General features: G+C 39.0%; 1 protein-coding gene across 1 annotated transcript; it reads right to left on the bottom strand.

The window, feature by feature from the left end:
* Window positions 1-4,485: 4,485 nt before the first annotated feature.
* LOC134574678 (olfactory receptor 5AR1-like) lies at window positions 4,486-7,264 on the bottom strand. The gene is made up of 2 exons (XM_063433802.1): window positions 7,219-7,264; window positions 4,486-5,594 (listed from the first exon to the last, which is right to left on the bottom strand). Exon 2 carries the CDS (start codon window positions 5,401-5,403, stop codon window positions 4,486-4,488), a length of 918 nt encoding a protein of 305 aa, XP_063289872.1. The 5' UTR covers window positions 5,404-5,594; window positions 7,219-7,264.
* Window positions 7,265-12,487: the final 5,223 nt, after the last annotated feature.

Here is a 12,487-nt window from a genome sequence, read left to right as displayed (position 1 = left end):
CAAATTGGATGTCTGAAGTCTGTACACACAGAATGCTGGCCACAGATGTCCAATAACGACATGGCCCTACCTCTGTACTGCCTATGTTCTCCTCTCAGCCCATCCTTCCCCTACAACAGAGGTTCCCAACCCAGTCCTCAAGTACCCCCTAACAGTCCAGGATATAGGGATTAGCCTGTTGTGTCTAAAGTGTTTTTTTTTTCTACTTTCTAAAAACACCTTAGACACAACTGGTTAATTCCTAATTCTTGGACTGTTGGGGGTTACTTGTGGACTGGGTTGGGGACCACTGCCCTACAACAAAGAAGGAGTGACAGCAGTAGAGGAGGATTGGGCTGAAGGGAGAACTTGGCTTCGGCATTAGAATGGTGGTAAAATTATACTTTTCTTTTTTAAGTTTTATGGAGGGAAAGAGGGGTGGGCCAGCATAGCAAGGGCTACTCTGCTCTAACCAAAACAGTGTTTTATGAAAACACAGTTTTTTGGTTTGAGTAACTCTAAAAGTAGAAAAGTGGTACCTTTACCATAAACTAGAATTGCTTGTTTTGCATTTATATGTACAAGCTTTACAAGATTTCTCTCTGTGAGAGCACTCATTGTAATCAATATATTTTTATAAATCAGTCCCTGTGTTTTACACAAATGGCCATTTTCTGGGCTTTTACGCAATAAAACATTTATTAAGTAAGATTATGTGTAAAACAAGATTCTCTTTTTTTTTTTTTCTGAATGAACACTATTTTGTCCAACCCTGATTGTTTTATTTAGAATGTATTTCTTGTTTGGCGTTTTAATTGGGGCAGCACAATTTGTACTATTTATATTGTATTGTACAAATATATATATTTTTCTGGTAGTTTGAATGTCTATTTTCTTATAGTCTTGTAAGAATGATTTAAACTTAATAAAGTAGTATGACATACACCTGGCTATAGTTTTCATTTCAGCGAAACATTCAAACAACTGTGATCTGTGTGTTCAAATGGCATATGGTTCACATGGCCCCCTATATCACAAATTGCATTTGCATCATATAGTTACTGAATATTGGAAATTGCCCGTTTTTTTTTCCTCAGATGATAATTTAGCATTTTAATTTAATCTGAATAAGTGTATAATAAAGCAGATGACATAACCAGCCAGGTGAAACAGTTCTCACCTCTTCTCTGTAGAGAGGGGAGTTAGAAAGTAACTGATTTTTTTTAAAATTAAAGTGCACCTGTCATTGTACACATTACTTAGGTTTAAATTATAGAGCATTACATTACAGCTACATTGTGCTATCAGAAATTCTTTAAAGTGTCTAGATTTTAATTTAATACCCTTTAAAACATTGGCGTTTCGCCTACCTGCCAGTCAGTCTTTGGCGTACAGGTCTCTTGCCAGCAGTTAATTGCTGTACTGAGGAAGAGTTAGATTACAGACAACAAGTAACAACCTCATGGTCCTTAGTCCACTATTTTATATAGCTATGACCATAATGACGTCAGTCCTTTTAAATTTAACTCATGTAAGGACAAGACCAACAATTACCACATTCCAGACTTCTCAGACCAAAAAAAATAAAGCGTTGTGACTTATTGATAACATCTGTTACTTATGTCAATCCAGACATCCATACCTAATTAATAGGAAAAAAGAATATGTAATAGTCTACATGGCCCTAAAGCTTGTTTTGAATAAACTAATTATTAACATTTTGGAAATTGAAAGTTCATGTTTTCATTGGTGCTTAACTTCTCATTCTCTCAGCAGCCTTTTTGTGTAGAACAAAATCTTCCGCTAGCAGTCTGAAAAATTAATTCCAAGATTAATTTTATAAATAACTGGATTAAGGGTTTGAAAACCCAAAATACAAGTATTAACCCTTTGTCGAGTCAGATGGGTCAAATGTAATTCAACATTTCATATCCCACCCCAGTTTTTTTGTTAAAACAGCAGAAAACCCCCAAAAATTACAAAATACAGGATTAACGAGGTTGACCAGAAAGAGACACTTCTGATTAGTGTTGCTTCTTTTGGACCACATGGCTTGCCACGTGCCTGTGAAAGCACTACATTTTTAGAAGTTTCGAGGGTAAGTTTTATTCAAAATGTATTTATTGTTTTGTTTTGTTTTTGTTTTCTTTTTGCATTTTTAATGACTTATCTATACAAAACTGAGGTAAATTCCTGCAGATTTCTTCACTAAAGTGAAGGGAGACATCTAGTGATCACTACTGGTAGGTTTATACCACCTAATTTGTACAAGATGTACCAATTATAATATGCAAGTATATCTGTCATTAGGCTGACAAATTAGAAAATACTGTGACTATGTTTAATGCACAATATCTCACAATTGGTATTCATATGGAAACTATGAATACAATCATATTTATTACATCTATATATTTTAATACATTAAAAAATTATGAATATGCTTTATTTACTCTTTTATTCTTACTCTTTTATTCCTTATTTACTTTCTACTCTTTTATTTCCTTTCTAGTATTATGTAAATCCTGTCAGTTATCCTTCCAGTCCAACTCAGTGAGCAAGGGGTGTCTCTTCCACTGGGCGATCGCGATCATGCAGTCCCTGCTTCCATTCTTCCCCTTTAGGAGAATCCAGTTAGCTCTACATTGGCTAATTTAATCTTATAAGGGAATGTAACCCAGTGTGTGTGTGTGTGTGTGTGTGTGTGTGTGTGTGTGTGTGTGTAGATATAGGCTTGTATAATATTCAGGTTCCATTAAATGCTACTCAGACATAGTTACTTTAAAGTGCACTTTAAAAACAAAAACATTGCATGAACAACAAAAAAGAAGTACACAAACCCTTTAAATGACACCCAGAACAAACACAAGGACCCTGTAGACAAAGGATACTGACATTCAATAAAAAAGTGACACTTGTAAAAATAAGCAAACTTCAATTATCTTCAATATATCCTTAAAAATACAATAAAAAGATACATAGAGCAGTATCATCGGAAAATGTTATAAATAAGTGCTCTTTCCATAAGAAATGCATTCACATGTACTGACTCCTCTAAGTACACAAGGACACAGCTGAGTGGTGATGTCCACAAGTGGCAGTTCTATAAAATTATATCTAAAAATATTGTTTCAGTTTCTTTACAAAACTATGAGATATAGTGTATAAAAAAAAAAAAAAAAAAGAAATTACAGGATGAATCAAAACAATGATAGAACACACAACTGAAAAATAATGATGAATGAAGATAAAGTAGGGATTCCTTTTTCACAGATGTCAACCCGAAACAATTATGACACTTCAAGAGCATTTATGAAATTTACAAAAAAAAAATAATCTCAAGGAAAATGAAATTGATGCTTTTTACTGGACCTGTCATGCAAATATTCAATCTATAGAAAATGCTCTGTTTGACGTTTCACAATATGACAAAGACATAAAGGTATAAAAACTAATAATTTTATCTAAAATGATACAATTACATGTTTGCATAACAGGTCCTAATTAAAAATTATAGACTTTAAACATCTGCTGTAGGTTGATGTGATATGCATTCAATAATGTGGAAGGAAAAAAGCATTTTAAACAAACATTATCACATCATTAGTCATGTGTTACATCTGTTGACTCCTCAAAATCCAATAATGTGTTCTCTATCCAGTTTATAAGCCTACTACTGGTTCACATGTTACCTTGTACTTCATGCCTGAAGGAATGGATTATTGGATTACTTTAAAGGGACACTATAGTCACCTGAACAACTTTAGCTTAATGAAGCAGTTTTGGTGTATAGAACATGCCCCTGCAGCCTCACTGCTCAATTCTCTGCCATTTAAGAGTTAAATCCCTTTGTTTATGAACCCTAGTCACACCTCCCTGCGTGTGACTTGCATAGCCTTCCATAAACACTTCCTGTAAAGAAAGCCCTATTTAGGCTTTCTTTATTGCAAGTTCTGTTAATTAAGATTTTCTTATCCCCTGCTATGTTAATAGCTTGCTAGACCCTACAAGAGCCTCCTGTATGTGATTAAAGTTCAATTTAGAGATTGAGATAAAATTATTTAAGGTAAATTACATCTGTTTGAAAGTGATTTAACGCCTAAATGACAGTGAATTGAGCAGTGAAATTGCAGGGGAATGATCTATACACTAAAACTGCTTTATTTAGCTAAAGTAATTTAGGTGACTATAGTGTTCCTTTAATTAATGTATATCTTAGGATAAAACAATGTTTTATTCGTCTCTACTAAAAAAAACACATTTTTGTTTGAAAGTCTGTTAGCGTAACATGTATCTGACACATGGAATGCATAGCTAGTATATAAATGAATAATAAAATAGCAAGTTTGGGTGATCAGAGGCTTTGCTGACTAAATTTAGTTTTGCAATGTAAATAAGAGTAAAAACATGATTACTCGATTCTTGGAGTAAATTAATTAAAGTCCTTATTCTTCAGGAAAATAAAATGGTCACAAATTTGTATTCACTATTTCAATGTTAAGGATTCTAATGAAACTTGAATTGTTTAAAAACCTTAGTAAAGTCCTTATTCTTCAGGGTGTAAATAAGAGGATTAAGCATCGGAATAAGTATGATATATAAAAGGGCAAAAAACTTGTCTTGTGGAGAATATGTAGATGTTGGTCTCATATACAAACAGATCATTGTTCCATAAAAGATGATAACACAGGTCATGTGGGAGGCGCAGGTAGAAAAAGTTTTATGTCGACCAACAGCTGACTGGATATTTAGGATGGCGGTGATAATAAAGACATATGATACCAAAGTTAATAAAAATGCACTGATAAGCAGAAGAACCCCATTAATATAGGTACATAACTCAATAGTAAATGTATTACTACAGGTAAGTTTAAGCAATGGGGTTATATCGCAGAAAAAGTGGTCTATTTGATGAGAGCGACAGTATGAAAAGTTAGCAATTAAAATAGCATGTAGGACAGGATCAAATAAACCCATGACCCAAACTGAAAGTACTATTCGAGCACATTGCTTTGGACTCATAAGAATTGAGTAATGAAGAGGGTGACAGATTGCTACATAGCGATCATAAGCCATAGCGGCCAATAGTAAGACTTCTGTGCAAGCAAAGCACATGAAAAAATACACCTGAATAAAGCACTCTAGAAAGGATATGGACTTACACTGAGTGAGGAGAATGACCAAAAGTTTGGGTAGAATGGTCGAGGTGTAGGAAATATCAATGACTGATAGGTTACACAAGAAGATGTACATGGGTGTGTGTAAATGAGAGTACGAAACTATTGATGCTAAAATGATAAGGTTACTGAAGACAATGGTGAGATACACAAATAAAAATGTTATAAAAAGAGGAAACTGAAGTTGTGGCGAGTCTGAGAAACCTTGTACAGTGAATTCAGTTAGACTGGATTCATTTTCTGACATAATTTTTAATCTTCTTGTCTACAAAGCAAGACACAGTTTCATGGTACTTACTTTTCGACACATGGCTTCTCCATTTTGGCTTTATTTTTTATTTTGGCGTTTTGGCTTTATTTTTGTGAAGTCATGACGCTGTGTAACAGGTCATGTGCTGTTGTTCATTTGAGGTTGTATTTACCTAATTTTAAAGCCTGCTAAAGAACAGATGATTATTATTATGTCCTGATTTGGAAAACCATAGAATTCAGAGGGTGTATACATACACATTTATATACACATGACCAATCATACAAATCAACAATTTTTGCTTGCAATGTTTAATCCCAAAGTCTGTGCTCCAGTGCCAGATCGCTCTGCCCCCAGTTTTCTTTTCCAAAATTCTTTATAACGAAAGGCTTGGGCAGCATTTGGCAGGGGCTCCGTGGATTGGCTTAGGTGGTCAGCTGAAGTTATAACCCAATAGGTAGCTCCCCCATTCACAGAAGAGGCTTAAAAAAATGCATGCACATTATATTGTTTATTGTTTAATATAATTCTTCTGATCTAATAATGACTTTCTGTCTTTTAATTTAGCCAGATCATAACCTCTACGTATTACATTGATGGAGAACCTTCTTTGGAAGAGATGTTAATAGGTAAACTCCGTACATAAAAAAATATCAATATATAAAAAATAAAATATATGAAGCAATTCAATTTTTCAAAGTTTATCCAAAAATATGAAATCACGGAAAAAGCTTAACCAAAATATTACATCCAGGCTAATGTTGGACCGGGCAAAGCTATGGAAGTAAAATGTTTCCAGTATAGCTAATCAGTTTACATGATGAATGATTATTGGTTATCAGCTCAACAGTTTTCAGTGCAGACCTTGGGTCCAGCAAAAAAAGTATCAGATTAAATCTATAATTACTTCTAGATGAATATGTTTGTCATCTCTATTATTTCAGCCTTAATTTGGGCAAGGCTGTTGCCTAATCATGATACTGAAGAAACTCGTTAGAACTGTGTGTGTAACAGCCTATATACACTGATCAGCCACAACATTAAAACCACTTGCATTATATAGTGTAAGTCCACCTTGTGGTGCCAAAACAGCTCTATCCTTTAGTATCTGGCAGCCAGACATAAGCTTCAAGCTGCAAGGTGGGGCATTCATGGATCGGATTTGTTGCTCCAGCACATACCACAGATGTGTTTGGTTGTACTAACCTCTGCATATTGGGAACACCCCACTAGACTTGCCATTTTGGAGATGCTCTGACCCAGTCGTCTAGCCATCATTATTTGGCCCTTGTCAAAGTAACTCAGATCTTTTTGCTTGCCCATTTTTTTCTTGCTTATAACACATGAAATTCAAGAACTGACTGTTCACTTGCTGCCTAATATATACCATTCCTCGACAGGTGCCATTGTAATGAAATAATCAATGTTATACACTTCACCTGTCGGTGGTTTTAATGGTGTGGCTGATCAGAATAATTAGTCTACTTAAAGAAATGTTTTAACTTAGTTCATCTGACCTAAATTTTACAACTGCATTTGCACAGAAGACAACTATGTTAATCATGAAATTAACTTATTAACAGAAAAGGAAGAGGATCCATATGAGATGTAAATTAAGTATATAATCTAATAAAGTGTGATTGTGAGGCTTGCTATAGTGTGTATCTTCTATTTATTTTATGACAATTAAATGTCAATTGTACAGTTACCATATATTTGAGAGAAAAGTTAGTAAATTTTACAAACACAAACTACTCATTAATTTTTTTGAAATAAAATAGTTACAATATATAAAATGTAGTCAGTACTTACAAAGCGAATAAGTGTCTCTGTAATTCGGAAATATGAATATTGTTAAAACTCCCAGTATAAAGGTACTGGAGATGATTTTGAGAGTTTTTATTCTCTATTTATAAGCCATTCCGTGTGCACGTGACCAAGAGCTTACACTTTCTATAGGGAGTATAGAGCATTTAGGGTATAATTACATGTATTCTCTACCATGAGGCAACCTGCTCCACTGTGTGCATGTGTCACTGTGCGTTCACTTTCTGCTGGGAATAGGGAGCACGTAATGTAGAATTCTATGTGTAACTTCTCAAAGAAACTCTGTGTATGGTTATATTTAATAAAAGTGCAGTATTTGCAACTAAAAGATTTTAATACATGATGCGTACCCTACAAACGATAACAACTATACTTGATTGTAGAGTTTATTATTTATTTATTTATAAAATATTTTACCAGGAAAGATACATTGCAATTTTTCTCGTTTTCAAGTATGTCCTGGGTCCACAAAACATTGCATTGATACAATAGGGTACAATAAAATACAAAAACAATATTACACAATATATACAAAATGTAACATAGAACAGGTAGGGAATATATAATCAACCCTGACACCTGCATTCTGTTTTGAGGTATGTAGAGAGGGATCTCTTAAAGGACTTTAGGCCTGGGGAAGATTTGAAAGTGTGAGGGAGGTCGTCCCATAATTGCAGTGCACTGTAGGAAAATGAGCATCGGGCTGCTTTATATTTGTATTGAGGTAGACTAAAAAAAGTGCTGGTATTGGATCAGAGGTTATAGGATGCGGGAACAGCTGGGGAGAGCGTTCTGCTCCGGTAGGGTGGGAGCTTCCCAGAAAAGCTATTAAACACAAAGCTGGAAAGATGAAGGGTGCGTCTGGATTCCAGCGACAACCAGTTTAGTTCTTTTAGCATGTCACAATGGTGGGCAGGGGCGTATTAGCCGCGAGGCAAACACGGCATTTGCCTTGGGCGGCATTTTCCAGGGGGCGGCAAAAAACGCCGCCCCCAAATGCCCAAGGCAAATGTCTTGTTAGCCTTGCGGCTAACAGACATGCTAGGCGGGCGGGCGGGCGGGCGGCCGGCGAGGGAGCTCTTCCCCTCCGCGCGCAAGGGAGCTGAGCAGAGAGCTCAGGGGAAGAGCTCCCTCGTCGGCCGCCCAGCCTGCCCGCCAGTGCCGTCCTGCAGCCACTGGACCACCAGGGAATGGGAGAACCTCCACACCCCCAGCATTCCCAAAGGGTAGTGTATTTGTGTGTCTGATAGTGTGTGTGTGTCTGTTAGTGTGTGTGTGTGTGTGTGTCTGATAGTGTGTGTGTGTGTGTGTGTGTGTCTGTTAGTGTGTGTGTGTGTGTGTCTGTTAGTGTGTGTGTGTCTGTTAGTGTGTGTCTCTGACTGTGTGTCTGATAGTGTATTTGTGTGTCTGATAGTGTGTGTATGTTAGTGTGTGTCTGTGACTGTGTGTGTGTCTGTTAGTGTGTGTGTCTGACTGTGTGTGTCTGACTGTGTGTGTCTGACTGTGTGTCCGACAGTGTGTGTCTGTTAGTGTGTGTGTCTCACTGTGTGTGTCTGTTAGTGTGTGTGTGTCTGTTAGTGTGTGTGTCCCCGACTGTGTGTGTTTGTTAGTGTGTGTCCGACTGTGTGTGTTTGTTAGTGTGTGTGTCTCACTGTGTGTGTGTCTGTTAGTGTGTGTGTGTCCGACTGTGTGTGTTTGTTAGTGTGTGTGTCCCCGACTGTGTGTGTCTGTTAGTATGTGTGTCCCCGACTGTGTGTGTTTGTTAGTGTGTGTCCCCGACTGTGTGTGTTTGTTAGTGTGTGTCCCCGACTGTGTGTGTTTGTTAGTGTGTGTCTCACTGTGTGTGTCTGTTAGTGTGTGTGTGTCCGACTGTGTGTGTTTGTTAGTGTGTGTCCGACTGTGTGTGTTTGTTAGTGTGTGTGTGTCTGACTGTGTGTGTGTCTGACTGTGTGTGTGTCCGACTGTGTGTGTGTCCGACTGTGTGTGTGTCCGACTGTGTGTGTGTCCGACTGTGTGTGTCCGACTGTGTGTGTGTTCGACTGTGTGTGTCTGACTGTGTGTGTCTGTTAGCTAGTGTATGCGTATCTGTCAGTGAATGTGTGTGTATTTAGAAGGCGGGGCAGGGGGAAGGGTTGGGTGGGGGTGGCGCGCGCGCGCGGGTGGGGGGTGTCTGAGTTTTGTCCTGCCTAGGGCAGCACAAAACCAAGATACACCACTGATGGTGGGTCCTGTAATTACATTGTAGCACAAATCGGCAGAACGAGTTATACAATGCATTGAGTTTATTAAGGTGGGTTTGCAGTGCAGGTGCATATACTACATCCCCATAGTCAATATTTGCCATCAGCATTTACTGTACAATTTTTTCCTTTACTGTAGGGCTTAGGCAGGATTTGTTTCTGTACAGGGCACCTAGTTTTGGATAAAGTTTTGATGCAAATTTTTCTATGTGGAGGCCAAAAGATAGATTGTGGTCTAACATCATACCCAAGTATTTTAAAGAGTGGACTGCGGTCAGTGTGCTATTTGATTTTGTTTTGATGGATAGGTGGGAATTGTGTAATTTGTGTAATTTAGGTACTGTTCCAAAGACCATTCTGTTCCAAAGACCAAAGACCTCCCTTCTCGCCGCGCGCGGTCCTGCTCCTGCACGAGCCGCGCGCGGCTCATCCAACGACGAGATCAGGAAGGCGGGCAGTGACCGCGAGAAGTCGTCACGTGTCCCGCCTGACACTAAGAGTGCGCCGCGCGTCTCGGGTGCGCTCTTAAAGGGACAGTGGGAGACAAAATTAGAATCAGTCTCCCATTGGCCCCTGTCATGCCACGTTCCCCATACACTCACGTTTTGGGGGCGTGGATATAACAGGGGCCAATCAAAGTGAACATTAGGGTATTTATACTCACCTGTTTCCTTTGCACCTTGCCCTATCGTGGTTTCTGTTCAGTTCCCTTTAGTGCTTGTTTCGTTCAGTTGTTTTTTTGGTGCATGACCTTGGCTTTGTTCCTGACTCCGTTCTCTCTTTATCCTTGCTTGTTTATCCGCCGGTTTGTCCTCCTGTGTACCAGTCCCCGGCTTGTTCTACTTTACGCTGTCTCTCCGTTCCCTTGACCTCGGCTTGTTCTGGACTCTGTCTTTTCTTGTACTCGTCTAAGTCCAGCCATTCTAAGGTCCGGTAAGACGAATCCTGTTTTCTTGTCTCTTGACTATCTGGACTATTCCTGCGTGTTGGGGTATATTACCGTGACATTACGATAGAGCCATGGACCCCGCAGGTTTAGGACATCAGATGGCCACTCATGAGGCTAGATTCGCAGAACAGGATCACCGTATGGATCAAATGGCTCAAGCCATCCAGACACTGTTATCCAGAACAGTTCCGGTACCTGTACCTGCGCCTCCTGTAACCCCTGTACCAGACACAGCTAATATGCCTAATGCTTCAGCACATCTAACCCCGCCACCTAGGTATGGAGGGGACGCTAAGACATGTAGGGGATTCCTTAATCAAGTGGAATTCCACTTTGAAATGTACCCACGTTCATTTCCCACTGATAGATCTAAGGTGGGTTTTCTTATTTACCAGCTTACTGATAAGGCACTTGAATGGGCAAATCCTATTTGGGAGGCTAATGGACATATGGTACACGATTTCAATAGCTTTCTCACAGCATTTCGTAGAACATTTGACACGACTAAAAGGTCAAAGAATGCCGCCAGGGCGTTAATGAGAATTAAGCAAGGATCTAAATCTGTAGCCGATAATGCTATTCAGTTCCGTACCCTTGCTTCACAGGTAGATTGGACTAACAATGGGCTTACTACTGCGTTTATGGAAGGCCTGTCTGAAACTATGTTGGATGAGGTAGCAGCTAAGGACCTCCCTGTACCCCTAGAGGACCTTATTGACTATCTCATCGATATAGATAACAGGATCTCTGACAGGTTATATACCAAGTCCAGAAATAGACGCTTTGTCCCCGTTAATTCACCTAGAGCTGAGACTCCCGAGGGATCTAAAGGGTCAGAGGAGGAACCTATGCAGTTAGGGGTTGCTAAACTTACTGACGCCGAAAAACTTTATAGGAGAAAGGAGGGACTTTGTCTTTATTGTGGTAGGAGGGGCCATATGAGACAAGAATGTCCCGTGCATACGGAAAACTATCGCACCTAAGACCGTATAGAGGACAGGCCTTGGTTGTGACATCAGAGTCCTCACATTTGCCTCTTAATAAATTGCTTCTCCCTGTTTCCCTGCACCTTGGTAGTAACTGCATAGCAGGGAATATACTAGCTCTGGTTGATTCCGGAGTTGCCGAAAACTTTATAGATTCCGGTTTTGTTAAGGAGAATAACATACCCACTAGAGAGAAGGAGACACCCTTGGCCGTTGAGGCCATAGATGGTAGACCATTATGCTCTCCAGTTATCACACATGAAACTGTACCACTACATATGTCTACAGGGGTGTTACACTCTGAAACCATTCGGTTTCAGATCATTACTTCTCCTTCCTCTCACCTCGTGTTAGGGTATCCTTGGTTGCGTACTCATAATCCCACCATTGACTGGGAGTCAGGACAAATAGTATCTTGGAGTGATGCTTGCCAAGAGTCTTGTATTGTTAAAATCACTTTGAATTTTAACAAAAACTTTGAATTCTACTAATATTCCTCCCGTGCCTACTGTTATACCCCCTCAATACTTGTCTCTTAAATCTGTTTTTGATAAAAGGGAGGCTGAAAAGTTGCCACCTCACAAACCTTACGACTGCGCTATTAATTTACTACCTGGTACTATGCCTCCCAAAGGGAGAATATATCCTTTGTCTCCTCAGGAGAATCTTGTTATGGAGGAATATATTAAGGAATCTTTACAAAAGGGATTTATAAGAAGATCCTCTTCCCCGGCAGGGGCTGGTTTCTTCTTTGTATCCAAGAAAGATGGCGAATTAAGGCCTTGTATTTGTCACGTTCCGTTCCTGGCTGCGGATCATTCTGGTAATGGCTTCTGGTATCCAGTACTCCTTTTGCTATTCTTGTTTAATATTTCTTGGTTTTTGGTTTTCTATTCTGTGTCTGGTTTTCTTTATGCTGGGATTTCTGGGTTCATTCCTATAGTTCGTCCCTGGATTTCCCAGTCTCCAGGTTTCCTTTAAATGTTTGTTTTATTTGCCACACCCTTATGTTTCCAGCTTTCATTATGTGTTAGAGTTCCTGCAGGCAGCGTCTCAAAGCTTCTGCCCTTTCTTGCAGG

The sequence above is a fragment of the Pelobates fuscus genome, chromosome 10, assembly GCF_036172605.1.
Source record: "Pelobates fuscus isolate aPelFus1 chromosome 10, aPelFus1.pri, whole genome shotgun sequence".
Taxonomy (NCBI): domain Eukaryota; kingdom Metazoa; phylum Chordata; class Amphibia; order Anura; family Pelobatidae; genus Pelobates; species Pelobates fuscus.
This window is presented reverse-complemented; position numbering and strand designations above follow the sequence as displayed.